The sequence below is a fragment of the Diadema antillarum genome, unplaced genomic scaffold (genome assembly GCF_040938485.1).
Source record: "Diadema antillarum isolate AM-2024a unplaced genomic scaffold, OU_Dant_1.0 seq00000872_RagTag, whole genome shotgun sequence".
Classification (NCBI taxonomy): domain Eukaryota; kingdom Metazoa; phylum Echinodermata; class Echinoidea; order Diadematoida; family Diadematidae; genus Diadema; species Diadema antillarum.
The window spans coordinates 207,914-233,615 of NW_027271738.1; the positions used below are offsets into that span (position 1 = coordinate 207,914).

The 25,702-nt window shown below is 41.2% G+C and overlaps 2 protein-coding genes across 2 annotated transcripts in view; one reads left to right on the forward strand and one right to left on the reverse strand.

The window, feature by feature from the left end:
• Positions 1-10,494, reverse strand: part of LOC139740686 (uncharacterized) — a 34,627-nt gene extending 24,133 nt beyond the window's left edge. The window contains exons 1-5 of the mRNA XM_071651257.1: positions 10,472-10,494; positions 7,517-8,185; positions 3,801-4,121; positions 2,642-2,909; positions 616-748 (exon numbers count right to left, since the gene is read on the reverse strand). Of these exons, the coding sequence (XP_071507358.1) occupies positions 616-748; positions 2,642-2,909; positions 3,801-4,121; positions 7,517-8,174 (1,380 nt within the window). The 5' untranslated portion in view covers positions 8,175-8,185; positions 10,472-10,494. The remainder of the gene's footprint in view (positions 1-615; positions 749-2,641; positions 2,910-3,800; positions 4,122-7,516; positions 8,186-10,471) is intronic.
• Positions 10,495-19,131: 8,637 nt separating this feature from the next.
• LOC139740691 (uncharacterized) overlaps positions 19,132-25,702 on the forward strand; it is a 31,634-nt gene continuing 25,063 nt past the window's right edge. Inside the window, exon 1 of the mRNA XM_071651260.1 lies at positions 19,132-20,570. Within this exon, the coding sequence (XP_071507361.1) occupies positions 19,242-20,570 (1,329 nt within the window). The 5' untranslated portion in view covers positions 19,132-19,241. The remainder of the gene's footprint in view (positions 20,571-25,702) is intronic.

A 25,702-nucleotide genomic window follows, 5' to 3' on the forward strand; every position in this document is an offset into this window, starting at 1 on the left:
TATAGTAAATAGGTCAAGTATAATATACATTGTGATTGGTTAGACTGCATCACATGATTGCATGAAAATTTCAGTACAATGTATGACAGTGCCCTATACTCAAACACTTGAAGCATGTTGGCGCTTTAATTGACAACGCAGTGATACACAGCACGAGGACGTACAAAGGGTAATGCTCAACCTGTGGGTTCGGCGTAACAAACTAGCACTCGGGATAATTTAGTATTTGTCATTCTGTGATCCAGTATACTGCATGATACAACATGCACTAAGTGTATAATACTAACATCCAAATCCTATCATTGAATAGTCACTGTAGATTATCAAGATTAGCACACTTTCAGTCAAGACAACATAATGAATGACTATGAAAAGCAAACACCTGCACTGAGCATGATTAATTAACCGCCAGAAGGTCCACTTGCAGTATATGAAAGGAGTGTAAACTTTAAAAACTTTCCGAGAGAGAAATGTGGACTACAGGTAGTAAGATATCAAACTTTTCCGTTTTAAGCACATCACCCTACAGTGCAGTTTTCTCAGCTTTATGTCTGCACTGTATCAAAGCAGTGCAGTATACAACTGTAGGTTAGCGAAATGAATTGCTCGCCATACCTTTTTCACCTTCCTTTCAACGTTGAACTTGTGCCACTGGTACTCTTTTTCCAGCTCGTCTTTGGTCAGACTGGAAAGGCCGGGCTTGGTGGGCGGTGGCAAAGCACCTTTTTTGGGACCAGTGTTGGCTTGCCTGTAAAATTACATAACATATGAAGTGAATCTTCATGTGGCAACCACACAAAACAGACCATAAATGCTGGCTGCAATAAACAGCATAAACAACTATAGAAGTGCTCTGAGAGCGCAGACCTCCGCCAAGCAGCTCATTGCCACCACTGATCTTGTACTTCCATTGAGATCAATGATTTTTACCCATACGTATGCATGCTGAAAATCGCCCAATTTTCCACTACAGAAGCTTTTTCTTATGTCATCAACTTCCAGCTGCCTGGCGCACCTCGCCCGAGTAGAAACAAGAGCACGTACGTTAGTACCAGTACTCATATGCAAACCTCAATGCACAGCTTGAACTCCCAAGTCCATTGACCCTACCTGCCAAAATATTAAAAATCCTTCATAAAATACATAAAAATTCCTGTGCCAGATCACTACCAAAATGTAATCATCTGTTCCTTGTGTCATTTTCAACCTTTCCTGTAAGTTTCATCCAAATCCATTCACAACTTTTTGGGTTATTTTGCACACAGACAAACAAACCAAAAAACAACAAACAAGCCAACATCAATGAAAAATTTAACCTCCTCCCTCGGCGAATGTAATCATTATGACACTGAAAGATGAGACTCAACTTGTAGTCCATGGCAGATACACCTGTCAACTATTACCCACATGAGACTGGTTTTAGTTAACAACTAGTGGCCTCTATAAGCATGGTCTGTAACACACAAGTTCTCTCCAGAAGGGTTTGTGGTGTCTGGTTATACAGCAGGGGGGGGTTGAATCAACCCCCCCTCGACATTTTTCGCGACTACTCCGCCGCGCAAAATTTTTTGACCGCGCCGTTCGCTGATTTTTTACTTTCTAAGTCTCACGCATCTTTTCACACCATTTTCGCGAAAATCATGCATACCGTTACGACACTGCATAACGTTTTATACATGCCTGTCAGACCGATAATGGCTCAAAAACGTGATTTTGTGTGTAAAGTCTATGCAAATTGAGTTTTCTCTTCTTATTCATAAAGATATGATTATTTTCACTTTTATAGGTTGAAACTAATTAATTTTAGCATAATTATGCTTGATAAAGGTTCTGTCATAAATTTTGCGGAAAAAAAATGATAAAACCAAAGGTCGAAAAAACAAGGAAATACATAAGAAATTCATAAAACATTAAAATACATAAGAAATTGATTTTGATATCAATTTTTTTTTTCAAGTACATTGTTAGGAATGCTACAAAGAATGTTTTCACCAAAAATTAGGATTCTAGGAGCTTTAATTTCTGATTTAGAGCAAAATGTATGATTTTATGCATATATTAGCATAATTATTATGACGAAAATTTCCATTTCTTTTTGTATAGCTTGGTAGATTACGCCACAGGTAATGCGCGTGCCAAATTTCATGGCGATTGCGCGATCGACGGCTGAGATCTCGGGGGGGGGGGGGGGGGTGAATCAACCCCTCCCCGGCCACAGAACACCCAAAAAAGCCCGGCCTGGTTAGGGTTAAAGAAGGATCACTTTTTATTGATCAATGTTTCCAAGACTTCTGTAATATATTACCAAATATTTCTGTCACTTCTCCTTCTCTTTAAAGGACTTCACATTTACCCCTCATTCCTTATAAATAAAAGATTGATTTGGCTGCACATGATAAAATGACAGATGCAAATGTACTTACAATGTAAGTCTAGTGTCACAAAGAAAAAGAAAAAGCACAGTGCAAATTACAAGTAGGATACTGCAGTGCTTGACATGATCTTTTCACACTTGTTGAATTCACAGAGGCCATCCATTGACAAATTTTTGTTTTGTTTTCTTCTTTCTGATACAGGCTGAATCCAAGTTTTGTGGCATAATGTCGTATGCAACATGGAAGGTATGAGGGGAAGAAAATACCTTGATTGCTGTTGACCTCTCTGCTGGTGTGGGGCATTTTGACCTTTGCCCTCCGACCTCTGCCACCTACTGTTGCCTTCCCTTTGGGGTTGGGCCTGTGGGGAAGCTTGGACATCTCCTCTGTTGTTGGGGCGCTGGTTCAAAGAAGGATGGTTCAAAGAAGGATGGTTCAAAGAAGGATGGTTTGGCCGACTGGGGTGTTTGTGCTGTGGGGCACGAGCCTGCTGGAGTGTGGGTTGCTGCGAGGACGGTTTGCCCTTCGTATCACCTGGACATGCGGCAGGAGATACAGGAGAAAAGAAAAACGTGTTATGAACTAGAAAAGCACTTGGAGAACACAGACCTCCGTCAAACAGCTAATTTCCACAGATACATGTATGCTGAAAATTGCCCAATTTCCCAATAATACAGAAGCCTTTTGTTTACGTCATCAGCTTCCAGCTACACAGCGCCTCGCCAGAGCAGAGCATGCACTTTAGTACATGTATGTACACCTAAAATACTCAAAGCTTTAACTCCTAAAAGTTCATTGAACTTATCTGCCAAAAGAGAAAAAAATCCTCCAAAAATTCATAAAACATTTCCAGATCACTTCAAAAATTTAATCATCTGTTCCCTCTGTCATTATCCACTTTTCCTGCATGTTTCATCGAAATCCGTGCATAGTTTTTTTTTTTTGTATTTTGCACAGACAAAAAAAACACCAAACTGACGAACCAACGACAACAAAAACATAACCTCCTTGGCAGAGGTAACACACAAACAACAAAATAGAAATTTCACAAAGAGGAGTAAGTGTTCAACACTTGTATGTCCCCTACAATGTTAATCTCTATTCACTGAAAGAGGCACTGCAATGTGCATTGTACATCTCACTTTAATATTGGATATTAAAAGGCACAGTAGCATGATAACAGGCTTTACATTTTTTGTACACCAATAATTCCCAATCCCTTCCCTCCAAATACAAACACACTCATAGCTAGAGGCAATTCAGTGGTTTTTCAAAATGTTGAAAGTTTAATATCTATGCTAGTAAGACTGCATGCCACCAATACTACACTGGAGTAATGATTCCATTCTTTTTAATCATCTCTACATAAATTTACTGAGTAATTTGCAAATATTTCACAGAAAACCCTGGTGAATATTGAACTACCTGAAGTCTTAATTTTCCCTGCCGCTTTGTCCTCAGGAAGGGAGAAACCGAAATCCTGCAGAACCTGTCGGATCTCCTCACTGTTCTTTGGCATGACCTTTGGCATTGGCAACCTGAGTGTCGTTGGTGGAGGGGGAATGTTGATTGGGACACCGTTGGGAAACACTGTGGGTGGACCACGGGGCATGAGCGGTGCGCTAGGTACAGGACCAAGAATACCCTTCCCCTGTTTCTTTGCTGTTGGGGAAGGAAGGAGGCCCTTCTCTGGAGATGACCTTGTCGTTGAGGTGGTAGTGGAGGTAACAGCTAAAGTCTTGACTTCTGCGAAAAGTGGGAAGAACCTTTTACATGAGACACTGAAATAAGGTCAGAGTGTCTATGACCCATTCACACTAAGCAAAGGCAGTTTCTGAAGCCTCCTCAAGCAGCCCTTCAGCTCAGTATAAAAAGACAAAATACATCAAAGGCCATCCAATCTGATCAGGTTCTGAAACCACCTACAGGGTGGATTCTGAGCCTCCTTTAGGAACCTAATAAAGGACAAGTTCACCTTCATAAACATGTGGATTGAGTGAATGCAGCAATATTAGTAGAACACATCAGTGAAAATTTGGGGAAAATCGGACAATCCGTTCAAAAGTTATGAATTTTTAAAGTATCTGCGTAGTCACTGCTGGATGAGAAGACTACTACAGTGCATGATGTCATATGCGTACAACCATATAAAGAAAACAAGAGACCCGCGGGTCTAGCGCTCACCTGAGTATCGCAAGTTCACCTTTCACGCAGTCACTAATCTAAATTATTCACAGCTCTACCAAAATTTGACCAGGCATTCTCAAGTAGAAGATGAAAATGTACAATAAGGGCCCAATTTTTTTAAGATTCCTTAATTTGGGGGGATTGGGGCCCCCTGGGGCCCTCTGGGTGGGGCATGGTGCCCATTTTGATAAATTGAGATCCTGACCCCCTAGGGATGCTACCTGCCAAGTTTGACAAAAATCCATCATGAGGTTTTCAGGAAGAAGATGAAAATGTACAATTCAGGCCCCCATTTGGACCCTTCCAACCACCACCCCCCCCCCCCCTACCCAAGAGGGGCACCCCTGGATCTCCTATGAACAAACTTGAAACTACAGTCATTAATGTACTCACTCATAGTATTATCTCAGCTCTATATATAACTTCTGATTCTAGAGAAGATTTATAAAGATTCCTTCATTTGGGGGATTTGGGACCCCTGGGGGCCCCCTGGGTGGGGCATGGTGCCCATTTTAACAAATTGAGATCCTAACCCCCTAGGGATGCTACCTGCCAAGTTTGGTGAAAATAGGTCATGGGGTTCTCAAGAAGAAGATAAAAATGTACAATTTAGGCCCCATTAGGACCCCTCCTCACCCCCTCCCTCCCCTGGGTCCCAAGGGGGGCACCCCTGATTCTGCCATGAACAAACTTGAAACTACAGTCATCAATGTACTAACTCATAGTATTAACTTAGCTCTATCACTTCTGGTTCTAGAGAAGAAGATTTTTGCGGATATTCCTTAATTTTGGGGGGTTGGGGCCCCCTGGGGGCCCCCTGGGTGGGGCATGGTGCCCATTTTCACAAATTGATTTCCTAACCCCCTAGGGATGCTACCTGCCAAGTTTGGTGAAAATGGGTCATGGGGTTCTCAAGAAGACGATGAAAATGTACAATTTAGGCCCCATTAGAACCCTTCCCCACCCCCCTCCCCTGGGTCCCAAGGGGGGCACCCCTGATTCTGCCATGAACAAACTTGAAACTACAGTCATCAATGTACTAACTCATAGTATTAACTTAGCTCTATCACTTCTGGTTCTAGAGAAGAAGATTTTTACAGATTCCTTAATTTTGGGGGGTTTGGGCCCCCCTGGGGGCCCCCTGGGTGGGGCATGGTGCCCATTTTAACAAATTGAGTTCCTAACCCCCTAGGGATGCTACCTGTCAAGTTTGATGAAAATCGGTCTTGGGGTTTTCAAGAAGAAGATGAAAATGTAAAAAGTTTACGCACGACGCACGACGGACGACGGACGACGGACGACGGACGACGGACGACGGACGACGCACGACGCACGACGCACGACGGACGCCGGACGAAGGGCGATCGCAATAGCTCACTTGAGCCTTTGGCTCAGGTGAGCTAATAAAAAGAGAATTTCACAAAATTTGACTATTTGAATAAAGTGCACATTTCTTCGACTTGTTACTGACATATATTAAGGGTAATATTATTCCCCCTGCCTTCTCAAAGAGAGAAGTCAAGTGTTCTTTTGTTATGCGAGAAAAGTGAAAATATGTTGAATTTTCTTTATTCTTTCTTTGTACCGTTGTACTCATGTGACATCACAAGCTATAGAAGTCTTCTCATCCAGCCTTGAGTAAGCAGAAACTTCAAAAATTCATAACTTTTGAACCGATTGTCTGATTTTCCTCAAACTCTCAATGATGTGCTCTACTAATATTGCTGCATTCACTCAACCCAAATGTCTATGAAGGTGAACTTGTCCTTTAAAGAGGCTCAGCTGCAGTTTAAATGCCCTGGGTTTCAACAGGCAGCTTTTTGCTCCATTTCAGGATTATCCTGGGGAAAAAAAGGAGGAATTTCATTTTTTTTCATTTGGCTGGTGACCTAACGGCCCAAGACTTTTCCTAGAGAATCTTTTTCTGGTACAACACACTTCAAGATTCATGAAAATATCTTAAGGCATTTGCAGTGATATGGGGAAATAGTGAAATTTCATAATTTGACCTTGACTTTGACTTTGAGAATGTGCGCCCACAAGTTGATAGGCAAAGCTTCATCCAATCATGCATACAGTTGTATACAATGTAAGTTTCATTGGAATAAATCAATTGGTTCTCAATTTACGTTGTCCACTAAATGGATTACCAACAGACGGCAGACAGAAAAAATGGATGAACAGATGGACAAACTGAAAACAATATATATGTACAAGTCTTGTAATGCCTCCAGCAAAATTTCATGGCAGAGGCATAAAAAACAACTAAGTACATGTTTCATGACCACTCTTCTCTATGACGTCACTAATTTTGCCCTCAAGAAAATGAGGAACACCTCATTAAAGGCCAAATAGTATGGAGATACCATGGAGTGGGAAGGCTGGCCTAGTTTTTGCCAGTTTTTGAGAATCCTCATAACGAAATGTGTACAGCTTTATCACTGATCTCTGTGTATCACACACACAGCTGAAGAATCTCAACTGGAGTTGATCATTACAGATGAGCGTACACTTCAATGAACATACATGACATATTCGCTGACCTGAGCTATTCATGGCTGTCAATGTACCCCCGAGGGCAGCAAATGAATCTGGCCACCCATGACTCCCCACACTACTGGGTCTTTAAACAAAATACATGTACGTATGTACAGTTGTGCCAAACTCATTAAACATTTGAATTTCCTGTTTATCCTCTCGTACACTAAGAATTTGTGTCAAATGATTGGAACTTGTACATCTGATGTATTTGGAATGCCATGTGCTCTCACACAAAATTAAGACTGCTGACATTGGTCCTCTATCGAATACACGATTTAATGGTACATGTATCTATTCAGGATACCAAAGTAATCTACAATCATAATTTTCATAAAGAGGAAGTGGTCTGTTAATAGAATTTCTATTAAAGAAAAGAAAAGATCATAAATTCCAAAGCATTAAGAGGCATTTACTTGCAGTTGCTGCATCAGAGACTTTCTCTCCCTGAGTTTCGGTGGTTGACGCCTTTTCTTTTTTTTCTTCACCCATGAAGTCCGACTCTTTTGGCTGCAACGTTGTTTCTGAATCAGGCGGCACTGCAACAGACGAGTCTGGGTCAGGTGCAATTGTGGTCCCACAGCTGCCTCCGTTTCTGTCCACCTCACCAGAGGGGGAGGAGGAGGGTTCCTGAGCTAGATCTGCATCACTGCTAGTGTTCTGGTTGCTAGGCACTTCTGGGCTCGCCTCTTGACGGTCCTCCTCTTTGGCAACATCATTCACTGCCTCTTTGACGTCAGACTGATTGTCCACTTGAACTTGTCCAGCCCCTTCTTTCTCCCTCCTTTCACTGCTTTCAGAATCTTTGCCCTCCCCTTTTAAGCCACACACTTCATCTTGGCCGACACTCACATTCATCTTGTCACACAGATCCTGTCCTTGTGATGTGCAGATAGGATCTGCCACAACATCCTCATGTCGGCCAATTTCATCTCCATCATTAGTGTCGGTGGACACCAGGGGTGGAAGCAGAGGTGACTTGTTCTCGTCCTCAGATTCTTGGACCTTCCCAACTTCAGGGTCAGGAGCGGACTTCATGAGAAGTCCCCTCCCAACACCTGTAAACTTTTGCATCGTGGCTGGTTCTGGAAGGAGGAAAATAACATAATGAGATATTAATCCTTGCACTTCGTCTTCAGTGACACTCAGTGTCAAATGAGTTAAGGTGGTAAAAAGTTTTGAAATATCTTAATGATTCTCTTGTCAGTTTCAAACAATTACAAGTTGAGTTTGGCAAAATGAGGTTACTGTGAAGAAAAGGAGTCTTGTTCCATTCTACAATACACAATAAATTGTCAAAGACATGCAAATATTTGTCCCATGGCTTCAATGTTGGGACGCCAGCATTCAAAATGCCACAACTTTAAGATCTACAATGTGTAACAAAGACAAAAACATAAAATGCAAATTACAACTTGACTATGAACGGGACGAATGTTGCATACCTTACTGCAGTACTTGACTTAGTTTCAGGACTAATGTTAAAGATTCACAAATTTTTGTGAAAAATTAAAGCACAGTATCATTAATCAAGGAGGTCAGAAAATTATAAAAAGAATGCTGCTATTATAGTATAACTAGGTCTGCGAAATTACTGATCAAATTACATGTGATTATTTGGGAGTTTGTTGTAATTTGCATTGCCTATTTGTAATGAGAAATTCGTAGAGTAGGGATCACATAGATAAGGAGTTTATGACAGACCCTCAATCTCCAGATGACTTATTGAGGTTTGTGGCAAGGTGCCTACTTGCGGCAGCGGCTGTTTCATTTATCGATGAAACTACCAGATCAGGTGCAAGAGTACTGTACTCTCACTTCCCATAACACATGCGAGCAACTCCTGCTTCTGTTCTGATGTAGGTACATGGTGACGTAGTCTGGGTACGTGGGACTAAGCACAATTGACACTCTTTCAGTAAAAAACTAGAGGGGAAATCCCTTGCAAGATATCAATGAGCAGGGTAAAACCCCCAGTATTCGGTCATTTAAGCTTTTTTGCAATATTTTTCAAAGTAAAATAATACATACATAGATGTGTACATCATATCTACAGCAATGTATGTGAAATATATCAAATTTCTTTAAGCTCAATTTTAATTTTGTTAAACATCATGTACAGTAACAACAGAATTTCACAAAATCTCAAAATATTTCACCTTGAAAATTCCCCAGAATACTGTCACCGCTACCAGTATTCGGTCATGCGCATTCAAAGTCAATGGGTTTTCAAGGCAGCTGAAAAATGCGCCGCGTGCTACCTTGTTGGCGCAAAATTGCATTGGCGACATTGTGGCGCCCGTGGTGACCGAATACTGGGGAATCGGCACTTGCATTCAACCCTTGTACACAGATTGTACATTGAGATACTGTATCGGCACATACGGAAATTTTGTTTTGCTTTTGCGTTTTTGAGGATACCATCACACTCCAAGCTTGCAATAAGCACAAAATCCCGCGGGAGAACAGCGTATTTCTCAATTTTTAGCACTTTTTCAGCGACCCGTACTCTTAAAGTCAATCTGCACATGCTTTTGGATAGTAGCGCCGATTCTGCACTTTTGACGGTAAAATTTGGGATTTTGGATGGACTTTTCATCTTTTGGAGGGGACTACTAAGGGAGTTTCCTGTTGTGAATGAGTGTGCAAGTACAACGTATGTGCATTGATGTAATTTGCGTGTGTTGTGACAGTTGAACTTGTTAGGGCTATAGGTCTATAAGTTCAACTGGCTGGTGACAAGTGATACAAGTGAGCGGATACCGATAGCTGACCGAATACTGGTACCCTTACCCTACTCTCGATTGCTGCATCTGGAACTGGTCTACATACGTGAACATATGTAAATGCGTGATCAAACCAGGCTTTTTACGGCCAAGGCAAGGGGAGTGGGAGGCCGCATCAATCGGCCGCACGCTGCAAACATGATGATGCGTAGCGTAACGCAGCCGTAGCCGTACAGTGCAGTACGTACATTGTAGGTTCTACTTTCGTCATGCTCGTGCATGAATTTTGCTTTTTATACACAGCCCAGTCGCTGTAGTGTAAGGAGCGTATACTATTCGCACAGCGTATTAACAGCGTCTGGTCGGCGTCGGGCTAGAATTTTGTCTAAAACCATAGTCCAGTGACACTAACACGACATGTGTAATGTGGGACTACACAATCTCTCTGTGGCTTATAATACACGTAGTTTTACTAACAGTCATATTTTGACACAACAATAACAGCGCACCTGTCGAATATCAACAAACACAATACATCCGTCGATATGTTCGACCTACATAAAATGATGAAGATTTACTGACAGTGGAAGAGCATAGACCAGCTTCCCAGGTATACGAAAAATACAGATGAGTTGAGCAATTTACCTTGGAATTTACCCCAGCTCCTAGTTGCCGCGCTGCAATATCGACGCTCACACGCGCACGCACGGACGCAACTTGCTAGTCATTGTGTATGGTAGCCCTTGTTGTGTGCACGACTACCTGCGCGCACACCAAACACATTGATTTGGCATACAGTGTATACTAACTTTAATACAATTATCACAAACATATAATAGTATTACGCAGCTCTTCATGATCATCAGAAGCCGACTTGAGTCTCGCTAGCCGCTATTACCAAATTAACCAGAGAAACCGACAGAGGGGTGGAATGTTATTACTTTCATACCATTAGCAAATGTTTTTTACCCCTTATAAACAGTTACTATGTACATTGTATAAGATTATCTCATCAATTGATACTCTACTATGCGAACATTAACTTCTTGATACGAGGCCCAATGAGGAAATCCACCTCAAAAAGGAAAAAAAAAAATCTCTACAGAAAGATACAAAAGTGAAACTATTCGGATGAGAAATAAAGAAGATATGACATTTTGATTTTTTTTTTATTGACCAGTCCTTATAAATATTCAAATAAGCTCGTTGACATTGTCATACCCTCACAATTTTTCATGAATTTATGTCATAATTATATTTCATTCGGAAAAATATGAAGAGTTTGTTTGCAAAAACCGATAAGTCCATATTTGCCAAATGGAGATATTTGCGATTAAAGGTCAAGAAAAATGAAGAGAATAATAAGAAAACTTTTGCTTCTTTTGACCATAACTTCAAAAAAGTACCTTTATGTAGTGACCAATACATCATTTAAAATGTATTATTATGTACTTTATGACAGAGACCGTACTTCAAAATCTTCAAAAATGGACTTATCGGTTTTGCGAACAAATTCTTCATATATTTTTAGCTGATACAAGTAAAAGAATGTTTCCATACCAAGATTTTTTTTTTATATTTTGAATTGTTTTATGGCAAGTTCTATATTGTTATGGCTAAAATGGAAGAATTTTGTCATTTTTTTAATACGAAATGAATAAGAGTTATTGTTAGAGCATGACATTTTTGTCAACTTGCTGATTTGAATATTCATAAGTATAGACTCTAGACTTCAAGGAATATTTTCCGAAAAAAAAAATGAAACTAGTTTCAAAATGTCATATCTTTTTCATTTCTTGTCATTTTTGTATCGTTCTGCCTACTGTCTGTAGGGAATAATTATTTTCTCTTTTTTTTTTCTATTTTTGGAGTGGAGATCCTACTAGTGCCTAAAAGACTCCGGTGTATAAGAACACATGAGAGCAAGTAATGAGTAGTCAGTCGAACAGCGTGATAAAGATAATATAAAAAGAAAAAAAAACAATGGTCATAGTCATGTGCTGTCTCTTGTCTAGAGTGCTCCGTCATAATGAGTAGTCAGTCGAACAGCGTGATTCATAAAGATAATATAAAAAGAAAAAAAATCAATGGTCATAGTCATGTGCTGTCTCTTGTCTAGAGTGCTCCGTCATAGAATGGTTATGGCCTGTGTGTCAGCAATCATCACACCTGGAAAACGTGTGGTGTATATCAGGACTTGCAAGAAATAATTATTAGAGTCTAGTAAACATATAGTCATCATCAACAACAACAAAATTGGTAATACAAAGTAGATTATACATCATCTGGAGCGCTTTCAAGATACGAAGTTGTCCATATCCAATGCTAGGAAAAGTAAAATCATTTTCATATTTTACGTATAAGGCGACCATGGCTGTATCATCACCATATGCCAAACGATCAAAGTCACCATCATGATCGCTACTAGGCCTATAACAATTTCCCTCATAATAAGAGAACAGTGGATATGTATGTCAATTTTACCACAATGGAAAGGTAAACCATTCTGTTACTCCTTAGTGTAGTGGTTTGAAAAAAATACATTAATGGCATCCAGCAGGATACTTTCCATCACCGTCGGCGAGTCGATACGACGAGCGTGAGGTTCCCAGGGACGTCGAGAGCGTGGGCTGCCCTGTATCGGTAGACAAAGAAGACTGAAATGTGGCTTTAAACAGCGCCCCCTAAGTTTCAAACGCTGGCATCTCGGTTGCTTGGCAAAAATGATGGTGTGAAAATGTACTCAGTACGGAGATATATAATTACAAGATGTATTGTACCTCTTATCTAAATGCATTGACGGTGATGTTTTCACCGGGGCCCTGCTAAGGAGCTTTCATGTTACCTGCCTTAGTTTGCTGAAAGTCTTTGCATATTTGAAAACAGTGTTCCATATCCCTGTACAAAAAACCAAGGCGGAAAACAAAAACATTACCCCAAAGCTACTGGATTAGAAACATTATGACAAGTTAGCAGATAGATATCGCGCTGATATCTAGCAGCTGAAGCCTCTCTCCCGTTGAGCGATTTCTCTCAAGCTACTCAAAGCCAGCTTTAACTGACTGGGTAGAAAGTCCCTAGAGTTCTAAAATTGCAATGTCACTCGTAAAACAAAATTTATCCTTTAGAATGGCGGCCAGTGCAGGTAAAATGCAAATAAAATACAGCTCATGCTTAGAAGATCGATATTCACGTATTTGATACTTTCAAGGAGTTTACGCGAAGAGCAACACTATAAATTAAAGATAAGATACTAGTGACACCATTCGTTTTCTCGTTGCATAGTAAACAATCTTTTCTGGAAAAAAAAGGCAAACGTATCAAGGAAATATTGACAGGAAAGTAGCTGAATGTTATATCTACTGGTGAAAAAAAATAGGTAGGTCTATATAATAGTTTTGTCCCGTTCTTGTTCAGTTGCAGAATTGTTCGTTTCAGATCAAGCGATCGTCGCTTCCTTACCTGAAGAAGTTAATCGCAGGTAAACCAGGGGCGGATCCAGGAATTCCATTGAGGGCGGGGGGGGGGGGGGGGGGGGGAGGAGGCGCAAAGCAGTTTGTTTACCACTTCCGGGTTTTATCAGCTGAAAGCTGACAACGATGGTTTCTTTCAGAAAAAGAATTAAATAAATGGGGATGGGGGGCGCAAGCACCCCTATCAATTTTTATCTTAAATATTTATTTCTTTTTTTTTTTTTTAAAAGCCAAAACAAGATTAAACAGAACGCCCCGTGTGCCCCCCCCCCCCCCCCATCCCGGATCCGCCACTGGGTAGACGCACTTGAAGTAGGATGATTTGATATGAGGATGTTATCAAAGTGAAAGTCAGTTTTTGTCACATTATGTTTTGTTAGATTTGATAAACTTATAGTGCAATGCTCTTCTAAAGCAAGCGAGGAGAGTCTTCGTGGATTGGCCAGGAAGACCGACAAGGGGAGCTTGTGGGGAAATGAATTGTAATTTTTGAAGTATCGGATCAAAGTGTGAAGTACATAAATAAAAAAAAATATTGATATTTCATCAAAATGACAGAAATGTTAACGGCAGGTATACGTATAGGCAAATGTTGCAGCTGAATGTAAAGTTACGTACCCTTTATAAAGTCTTGTCTTATGCTATCATCATTACACATCAACTGCATACAATCATTGTATATCAGCTTAGCTGGTGGAAAATAATTTCATTTCTCTTTCCTTAAACCTGGACTTCCCCTTCCGATAATCACACGAAAGAGAATACATAATAGGTCCTGTAACATGAATGATGTTCTGTTTGAAGTATTAGGCATAGGTAATTAATCCTTGTGGCAGAGAGAAAAGGGAGAAATGGAAAATTAATATACACACACAAGTGAGAGAGACAGAGAGAGAGAGGGGGGGGGGGAGGAGAAAGCCGGACAGAAAGGGAGTTATGGAAAGAGAGAGGGAGAAAGCCACACAGAAACAGAGAGAGGGGGCAGAATGCACTCCCCATCAAGGTATCAACATGCTTAAAATCTAAAATGTGAGTTGATCGTTGGATTAATTTTGTTGTTGCTGTTCGTGTTGTTAGCATAATTCTTTCTTTTGTTTCTTTGTTTATCTGTGTGTTTGCTTTCGGGGTTATTCTTTTCAAGTCCAGTGCCGCGTAACGCTCGCCCATCACAGCCCATGGACTTATACTATTACAATATTGAGCAAAATTAGTAGCAAACACTGAGAGTTAATGGAAATCTAGAAAGGCATTTTTATGAGTACTCTATAACGTTAAGTCATTCTGTGAGGGACGTGCCCTTGCCTTGAAAACGTCTTTTGCGTTAGCCTTTTACAGATGTATGACAAATATCGCTAATTTCTCTTCTCTGTACCCCTGTCTTTGTCTTTTTTTTCTCTGTCTTTCTCTACTCACAAGTGTTAACTAGACACCTAGTATGTATGTGGACCCCAGGGTATGTGTACCTTCTAAAAAGATATTAAGTGAAAATGTTCACTCTTGAAGGGGTGAATAACAGTGTCGCTGAATATGGGTTTTCCAGCCGTTCTATCTCATCTATCACTTTGTCTTTGTTATTATTGCTTAGGTTCTCTGTTTGTAAACTCATACTCGTACTGTTTAATTATATTAATTTTCTCTTGTTTGTATAGTTTGTATAACATTGCATTTCTGTAAACTCTATATATTTGTAAAGTTATTTCATTTGTATGCTTTTTATGACGGGAAATAAAACCAAACCAAACCAAACCAACAGAAAATAGTGCATTTAGAGTGAAATAATAGAAATATTGTTCATTTTCTCTCATTTTGGAGTGACCTCAGGGATCACTCCAAAATCTTCGAGTGATCCCTGAGGTCACTCTAAAATGAGTGAAAATGAACATTTTCACTAAAAATTCACTCTAAATTCATTCTTTTCTGTTATTCACTCCTTCAAGAGTGAAAATTTTCACTCGATCTTTCTAGAAAGTATAGCGTCAATGAAAATCTGTAGTAATTTATTAGTATATTTTATTTGAATAATATTGTGTTGATATCTATGGTCATAATATTCCCATGACCTTTTACCTGTGACATTTCTCCTGGCATAATACACTGCAAGAAAGGCATAACTCCACATCAATTTTTGCCTTTATTTTTTTGTTTATTTGTTTTCATCTTAGTTTTTTTTTTTGTCTTGCTTTGCTTTGTTTTTCTTTGTTTGTTTTATTTGTTTGCTTTTTGGGGGTCTGGATTTGCTCATGTGAATGGATATCCAATTTCATTTTGGTGCGTCTAAAGCATGCTTCAAGCAAAGAAAAGTTGTTGAAGTCACGTGACCCCGACTCTTTTAATCACGTGACCAAAATTACCAAGTCAAATGAGGCGTCTGCGTGCAAACTGCAATTACCATTTAGCATCTTTTTTTTTCCGTTTAATTCTTTCGTTATATAACTTGCATTGATCCCGTGGTCTCAGCTACCTTTATTCATTCATCAAATATGGGTCTATACTTCTTTCGCCTAAAACTATAGAGAACTAAATGAAAAAAAAAAAGAGACGGATGAATTTTGAATAATAACGAAACCATATTAAAATCGTTACTTTATCTTGGACGAGGACACAAAATTTCTGCAAAATTTCGTCATGACTTTCGCAAACAGCATACAATGCGTGTCTTCATTTTAGTAGTACTGCGGTAGCAATAAAAGTACTCGTGTGATCTCAAGCGTTATTGATAAATGTAAACCAGCTCAAGAATCTGTTTACTCACGCCCTTAAGACAAATAAACAGCGAGACTCTTTCCAGAAATAAAGAATATGTCACTGAAGATAGTCGAGGATTTAGCAAACTCTAATATCCACTTGATTACTTTTTGAATTGCACGTGAAAACGGACGAATAAACAAGGTAGATTTAGTCGGTTTATTATTCTTTTTTCCATACACACACACACACGCCCACACACACACACGAACACACTTTCAATGGGAAAAATCTAGGGCCCACACTATCTAAGGGCGTATTAACCCTCGGGAAGTCATAGGGTTTCTCGTCTGTCTTTTTTTTTCCCGGGTCACCCCCCCCCCCCCCTCCATTTAAAGTGTGTTTGTGTGTGTGTGCGTGTGTATGTGTGTGTGTTAGGGAATGAGGGAGGGAGACAGACGTTTCGCTTTCGTTTTGGCACAAGGATCAAAGGACAGGGACAAACGGCGATTTGCCTTCAGGGTCCACGAAGAGGAGTCGATCATCGTTTTACACACATGGAAACAAGATATTATAAAAGGCATCACTTTGGTTGCCTATGCCGAAAAAAAAAAATGCAGCAGGTAGGCCTACATAACCTTGAATTGATTTCGAAATGAAAGAAGGTATAAGAATGATTGCATTATTTTATCATGTCCGTTTAGTAAATAGCCCCTATCTGTCACATACTATGTACTGTAAATAATTCTGTATAATTGTATTTCCGTCACGAAGTATATCATCGAACTACTCCTGAAATGATCTTATACGGACATGTAGACCTTATTATTTCGTTGTGCTGACATGTGCCTGATTGTATTCATCGCCTTTACAACTTGTAAAGATGAAAATAGATGAATGCACAAATCCTAATTCAATGTATTTGAAAAACCTGATGAAACATCATAGTGATATCAAAGCGCTATGAATTATAGCAGGGGCGGATCCAGGAATTCTGTAAAGGGGGGGGGGGGCGTGACTAATATTTCTGGTGCCACTTCCGGGTTTCATTGCAGTATTTTCTTTTTATTTTCTTTGTTTTTAACGAAAATTAAAGGGGGGCGTGCGCCGGTTGCGCCCCCCTCTGGATCCGCCACTGTATAGAGACTACAAGATGGAGGCGGAAAATCATAACGAGAAAAATGTGGCCTGAGAAGAGCGACGGGAAAAAAAAATCAAGTGTGTTGGTCACCGAGGCAACGAGTTGCCCGCGACCGGCTGGCTTGCTCGATTATTATTTGTGCACTACTAAGCCCCCGAAGCGAGCCAGCGGCGGTGTTTATTACGGCCCCTCATCACGAAGCTGCCTTTTGTTGGCTGTTGGCACAAAGCGAACGGGTTGATTGCTTATGCACAGGTGTCCAAAGGAGAGGGGCTTAGTCTGCGACGCCGCAGACCGGATTGCAATCATTTCCCATTTCCGAGAGGGTAAAATGATTTACACTTTCTATGACAGGAAAGAAACCTATGTATATTGCGTTAGCAGCATCGGTTGAGTTTGGATGAACGTCTGTAACCAAAATGATCATGGGAAAGATGTCAGAGTAAAATGTCAATCAAACAGCTTGCATGAGCAAGGCTTTTGCACGTTAGACTCATGTGTGTATGTGTGTAGATGAGAGTGAGCAAATCTTTCAGGGTATGCTCTCTCGGAAATAACATCACGAATACAAAATGTGAATGTAAGCGTCACTCATTAGACAATGATAACCGCAATCGTAGTTCACATGCGATAAAAAAAAAAGAGAAAGCGCAGGAAGCACTAGACCAGTCTGGATTTTCAGTGCGAGAAGCAGACTTTTCTTGAAGTAGGGTCAATATCTCGTTAACTGATTTCGGTCGTTATCAGATTAGACTGGAGATGACTCCACTAACTACAATAACAAGCCAGTAAGAATATTGTTAGCGCGGATCGACTCGCCAAATATGTAATCAGTGTCCAAACAGGAATAATCTCTGGTAAGCCCTCCTAATATATTATATATCTCGTTCGTTCGCCGATAATGAATAATTACGGGCGCGAGAGTTCGCGAACTAACATCTGGCGTTGCCTATCGGTGGCTCGACCTCGTAACGGCCTCGGGAATACAATCTCTGATCGCTCGTTCCCTCTCTCGCTCGGCGATCAGACTTATTGGTAGATCATTAATAACCGCGGCCTCCGCCTCGTCACCACGATATCGGAAGCTGTTTGGCATGATGCTCAATCCATAAGCATCAGCCACCTCGTCGGAACTCGTCGACTAGCACTTCGTCGTGATTTTGCTTTCTAATAGTGAGCTCAGTCCACTCCATTGTGACTTGGTTACCGTGGATACAGAGGGGCTTGAATGAAATGGCGAGACTAGCGTACAAATCAACATTTTTTGACTGACAATCATCATAAGTCATCATTGTGTGATATTATTGCTGGAGTGTTTCTCCACAAATGCAAACTTGGAATGTGAAATAGATGTAGATGTCTAGCGAACTTGCTGTTCTGAGTGAGTAACCTCGGCGTCTGCTGTCAAAAAAAAAAGTAAAACACTCCGGAATTCCACATCACGTCTCGCGATGAAGTAACCGTGAAGGTGTCGGGTGGGCCAGCCTCGGCGGTGAGATCATAGTCCAAACGGGGATCTTGTTGGGGCGTGTTGTTACAAGGACAGGGCGAGTGAATAGACTTCGGCCAGCACAGCTGAGCACCGTCCGTTACCCCCGCGCCTGATAACAATCGGGTATGGATTACCCTGCGCATATTATGCGTGATTTGCATGCAACAAGCAATCCAGTGACACGGAACATCTGGGCAAAAGCAGCGGGGGCCCCCCGTTGGCGGGGCGGTGAGTGTTGATCTGTGTGTATGTGTGTATTGCTTCGCTGTGTGTAGGCTTTCTCGACTCCCCCTTTTCTTTCTGCGCCGCACCAAATGTTATTTGTTCAGCTTTCTTACAACGATCAGTTTACTCATTGTAAAGGTGATAAGAACACACCGCAAGTCGACCTGCTTACGAGCGAGACGCCGTAAGTTGGCTTCTCGGCACTCGAGAATGCTGCACGTAACCAGCAATCAGTGCTTCACAAGAGAGATGTAAGCCCAGGACCTCTGAAGCCGCTTGCAGAGCCAGGTACTTTTTTTAGCGGTCTGCTCCAAATACGGATTATCCCTTAAATCAGTCGGATGTACGAGTATCCGTCAATCGATTTCTCCTTATTAAGGTCAGGAAGTTGTTCTCGTGATGATGGCACACTCAGACAGTGCTAGCGATGGCGAAGGAGGTGGAGGTCCGCGTCCAGAGAACGTCGGAAAAACTTGTTCCGGTAATGGTGACCAGGAATCCTCGCCTACCAATCGAACGAACGGTGGAGAAGGGGCGGGGTCGGTGGCAGGGGGTTCCACCAGCAGAAGGAGCAGACGAAAACAGAGCGATCCCCGACGACTTGACAGTGAAATATTAAATGTGGTGAGGATGGATGAAGATAATGCCGACATCAGTGCCGACGCCATGGATGATGATGATGATGATGATGATGAAGATGAGGGTGATGTTAATGTAGATACCGACGGTTACAGTGAACATAATCAAATCGACGACGAGGTCTTTGTAAGGAGTAAATTAAAGAGTGAAGCAATCGCTCTGGATTGTTCAGGCAGGACAACACGAGAATCTTCACCTCGTAGTAGCCATTCCCCGCTCAAGAGTATACATAGCAAAGTTGATATGGACAACAATCATGGGCAGGACCAACTCGATGATGTAACATGCCAACCCGAGGATTTAAGCGTTGGAAAGAAAAAGCGTGGTAATAATCGTGTTGTTTTAGCAATTCCGTCTGTCATTAGGCCCCGTCCTCAATCATTAGCGGTGCAACGTGACTTCGTCAATGATGCCAGGGACTTGCATGATACCGGAAATCGTTTGCAGAAACAACAGCCAGCACATTCTTTCAAGACCTTATCAAGTGAACTGCAAAGCCAGAGTAATTTGATGGCTTTGGAAAGAGACTATCGCTTGAAGTTTACGCCGGACTACGACGCGGAGGATCACGAGTCAAGTTCTTACATCAACGACCCAGATTTCCTCCATCATGGCCAGCCCCGATTCGCCGTCGCGCACAACCAAAAACTCGCCCTCGATCCCGATTGTCCTTCTAGCAGTCCCGATCTCCACTGCGATTCAAAGAACGGAAAAACTTCACCGTCGACATCGACATCGTCGTCCTCATCTACGTCCCCGTCATCGAAAGGGTCGAAAAAGCAGCAGAGATCGTACAAAAATCTTAGTCGGTCGCGCCGGATTGTGGCAAACGCCAGAGAACGCAACCGAGTGCATACCATTAGCGCGGCTTTCGAAGGACTCCGGCGGGCGGTCCCCTCGTACTCCCACAACCAGAAACTGTCCAAGCTCGCCATTCTCAGGATTGCATGCAGCTACATCCTAGCACTGGCCAAACTGGCCGACCTCGATTACAGCTCCGACGACCAGCAACAGGCGATGAGCTTCGAGGACTGCGTTGACCTCTGCACCCACACGCTACAAGCTGAGGGGAGATCAAAAAGACGAAAGGTTGGTTGAATAGTGAATATTGTCTATAATATCCTCATCTTTGTATTCCATTTTTGCACGATGTGCCATCTTTGAACGCTTGTGAAATGAAATAGTGTCCATCTTGTTAACAATTTTAGATTGTAATGAAAATGTGATAGCACCGTAGGTCTTCATAAAACATTATGGTCATGATAAAAGGACACAGAGAGGTCAAGTTAGGAATGTATATCTCCAAATAATGTGATTCCTATGCTGTATTGTTAATACGTGTACAATTAGTATGTGTTAACATACCCGCAGTAATTACGTCAGTGAATACAGGATTTATCAAAAACAAAAACAAAACCTTAAAGAGTTTGAAACGCTTCATTAATCATGGGATTGTCCTCCCTGTAACTTTTTTTTAATCTTTGCTATTCACATGGCATGTGAATGTGATGTGAACTTGTTCATCAACAGGGGCGGATCCAGAAAGTCTGTAAAGGGGGGGGGGGGGGCGTAACTAATTATTTCTGGTGCCACCTTCGGGCTTCATTTCATTTTTTCTTTTTATTTCTTTTGTTTTTAACGAAAAATAAAGGAGGGTAGCGTGCGGCGGTTGCGCCCCCTCTGGATCCGCCACTGATCAATATAACTAGTTGTAAGTGAATGATCCCGCTATGGGTTATAACGCATACAGCCATCTTTATTTGGCAACTCAACTTTGCGTTATTTAATTGCTAGACTTCTGATGTGGAATACTACACACTTGCTCTGATTAACAAAAATATTTAGCCTTCGCTGTAGTTATCGGTCCATTTTCCTGAAAACTGACAGTATTACTACTTCGTTACGATGTCGTCCCATGATAGTCAATAGACAGTTTCTGTAATGCAATGAATGTATTACGATTCATTAATCTTGTCCTACAGCCTCGTAAACGAACCATTTCATTCACCTGCTCCTTCCAATAAATTAACAAGGCAGGAATTCACCAATTCTTGCTAGCAAGGGCAAGCCTTTTGCGAGTTTTGTGGTTGTTAGGGCAACTTTTGTGAGCAAAGCACGCATAGGTTCCGAAATGATCTATTACGCGATTTTGGGGGATGCCTACCAAAAGAAACCAAGTCACCAACTTGCTTGTTATGAACTGAAATAGATTATGTTCACCAGTCCCACTATCCATATCCCCAATGAATGAAGAAAGCAGTGAGGAAAACATTCTCGACGCTGGCGGGATTCGTCACGACTTCACGTAAATCTATGGAATATGATTGACGAACAGGTGCTACATTTTCACGTGATCTGTGAATTAGATGAATTGCTGACAGTATTCCCCTTTTTTGGCTTGCTGAGTGTATTTATTGCATATTTTGAAAGATCTTGATCATTCCGCAGTGAGCAGAAAATTTACCAAATGATATCTGACATTATCAGTGAAAAGTCACAGCGTAAGCCATAAGGGTATCCTCGACCGATGTCAATATCCCGTTAGACTATTAAGAGATTAGATATCTGGTGAGAAAAATGGGTGATCGGTGAATAAACAGGAAAAGGATCTTGATGAAAGGCTAATTACGCTCTTACGGACATCTGGGTAGACGGGGAAAAGACCTCGCGCGAGTGATCAACGTCTTTTCATTCCACTCCCGAACAATAGGAGCAAACGGTCAAAGGGCACACCTGTTGAACACAATTATGCAACCACAAATATGATTTTATGTTCACGTAGCCCTAGTCAGCAGGTGGGCATTCCTAAAAAGATAATGATCTTGGGCATGGAAGTAAATAAGCGATAAGCATACATAAGACATGATCCTTTTGCTGCAATGTTGACCATGTCTTTGCACACATAAGCACATGAACATTTGGCTACATAACGTAAAAAGTGGGTAATTTTTACTGTTTGTTCTCCTTCATTTCAGCCTGATGACAACATTTTAATTCTCGATTCCAGAATTTGACACCAGTTTTGTGCTCTCATACATGTATACCAAAGAAACCATGTTCACTGTTGAATCCGTCCCTTCTATTGATATTTTTTTCCCTCTAGGGAAGCAGAATGCCATATTGTGGAATCGTCAGTGATATCACAATATTCGACAATAATTGCATTCATGTCTTCCTCGCTGATATTCTAATGATCGCAAATGCGTATCAATTGGTATTTTGGTGATGTTTAAATGGGGTTGGGCGATTTTAGGTAGTGAGTGTTTGGATCTGTTCACCCTTTTCATCAGTTGTATACCAGTGGAGTCATTCCTTCCTTATACAGTTCGATGCCTCTGATATACATCGTTGTGAAAGGGAAACCATAAAGTGTTTGCGAGATAACTGCTTTTGTCGTCGCTCGTTACTTCATCGTGTAGATTTCACATCTGGTCATTTGAGACATGTAGTTGCATAGTGCGTGGGTGAAACCGCTGTCGTTTGGATGTAGATCGGTTTGGTCAAGACACTCGAAAATTAGGCATAACAGCTCTTTATTTTCCTTCTCCTTCTTTTCTCCTTCATCATTTTCTCTCTCTTCTTCTCCTTCTTTACCATCTTCTTATTTTTCTTCGTCGTCTTTTTTCCCTCGTTCATCGTCCGCATCGTCGACGTTGTTGTCTTCTCCCTCCAGTTCGTCTTCTTCCATAACTGTATACAGATTATACCAGAACTTCATTCTGTAGACAGTTGCTATGACAGGCAACTCTTGCTGCAATGACAAGTGTCATTCCAGTGACAAGAAACCAGTTTCCTGATTGGCTGTTGCTATATCAGAACTTGCTAATGCTACTCTGGCAAGAATTTCTATCCTTACAATCTTTTTTAATGAAACGAGGCCATGTAGTATACTCCGAGCAAGTTTACAACCTCTCTGCGCTGACAAATTATTCATTAATTAGATAGGTCAACTGCAAATTTCCTCCTAATTTCACATTAAGTAATCGCCAAAGATATCACTCAACACATTTATTATAAGAATATTATAGGGTATTTCAGCAAGAAAAAAAAACACGGCAAGAAGACCACAGGAAATGTTCTTTTTTTTTTATAGACACTGTTGTAATAGAATGAGAGAATAGAAATAGTGTATGTCAAAATCACATCGTTGGTGTAAGGCAAACTATGTGATGAATAATACCCCCCCCCACACACACACACACACACACACACACACACACACACGCACACACACACACACACACACACACACACACACACACCTTGTTTTACTTTTAGCGGGGGATGATGGAGTCTGAATATTCACCCACAAACAGCATGATTTCGCCATAGAATCGGGGTCTTGGTTTCAATACATGATGGCATGCATAGCGATATGTTGTTGTCTTTTTATTCTAGAGTACTTCATGTTTAGGCAGATGTACTCCTCTTATAGTGACTGTCCATCCCGTTCGAACGTCATGATGATTTAAATTTCGATAACTATCGTTGATAATGGAGTCAATGCAGACTTGAAACAAATTCATTTTGAGATGGACGTGCCTTCTTGGCCCTTTGTCGCACTAGCCGAATGTGTGCGACACGCCTGTATGAAGCGGAGTGAAATGAAACATAATAATTACACTTCCCACCCCACCCCCTTCATCAATACTGTCCACCGCAAAAAGCTGGAGGCAGGCCATAGAGCAAGCGCGTGGAGACAACGCCTTTGGATGCATCGCGGTCGAGATACAGAAGGAAAAATGAGAGAGACGGGAGACGGGGGGGGGGGGGGGGGGAGGAGAGATAGAAGGGAGGGAAAAGTGTTGTCACTTGCTGAGAGCGAGCGACTATTCTTCTCCTTTCTGCCTCTCTGCCACTTCACAGCTGTTTGCCGTGTTGACCAGCTACTTGAACATCTCGTTTCGCGTTTCGTCCTGGGCCGTAACTTCAGAAATTAGCAGCCACTGCTCCTTCAACTCCGCTCAGCGCACTTCCTTTCGTCCTTGTACTCACGCGCAATTTCGTTGTGTACAGGACAAATGGAATTTCGAGGTAGTGGTTCTGGGAGAGACGCGTTATCGTCCTCGATATATACGCATTGTAAATTGGACATTAAAGAATAATAATAATTATGATGATGATAATAATAATTATATGATTATTATTATTATAATCATCATTATCATCATCATAATAATAATACTAATTATGATAATAATAGTAATGATAATAATAGTGGCTTCTTGTATAGCGCACAGGTCCACTTTTCGGTGCTCATGGCGCTTCAAAAGATGAAAAGATAGATAATTATCATATGCATGTTCAAACTTGACAAAATATATAGAAGAAAATGGCAAACAACAAACAAACACATACCAGATAAAGAATGCAATTGTTCCGAACATTATTAAATTATAGATTACAATTAGTCCTCAGTGTGAGAGGAACAGATACGTTTTATATTTGGATTTGAATGTTTCTGGAGATGACAGTGTTGCCTTAACTTAATAGGTAACTGATTCCAAGCAATTAAATCTATACCTTCGATGACCATTCTCTCAGCAGAACAACGAACACATTAAGTATCCAGATGTACTTGTTACGCTAACTCTACGTATTGCAGAATTTACTGTTGGACGTGATTTGTGATCATGAGTCGTCCGTTAACTCTAAAATTATTATTAAGTCCCTTGTCTGATTTCCGTTCAGGTCTGACTAGCGCGATGTTACCTATTCAACACACATGTCAAACAAATTAACATCCTAATAAGTATGACAGTCATCGCGTAAATCTGTCAACATTCGATAGGGCAATGTCGTTTTTGGACAATTGGAAGAAGATCCTGAACATGAGACTTCAGACAAGACCCGATGGCTGAAGTTTATGATCGACTCCAAAACGCGCGAGCAAGTGGCGCCACTTCCTTGCTCACTCATCCCTGTCCTGCCGCCACCCACCCACCCCCTCCCCCCCCCCCCCACAACATCCCAACCTTCACTCGAAGAAGTTCACTGCGTCTTAAAAACCAAGGAGGTCCTATAGACGAGTCAGGAGGTCTAGTTAGAAGGCTGAGTGAAAAGTCCTCCCCAAGTGTCAACAGAGAGGTGGAAAGTGGAAAGGAGACCCGAGCTGGTCTTGTCACATCTTCAGTATCGAATTACAGACGCACCCCACCCCAAACATGACATGGAGCCGACACAAGAAAATGTCCAAAATTCGAACAGAAGATGAGCAACAA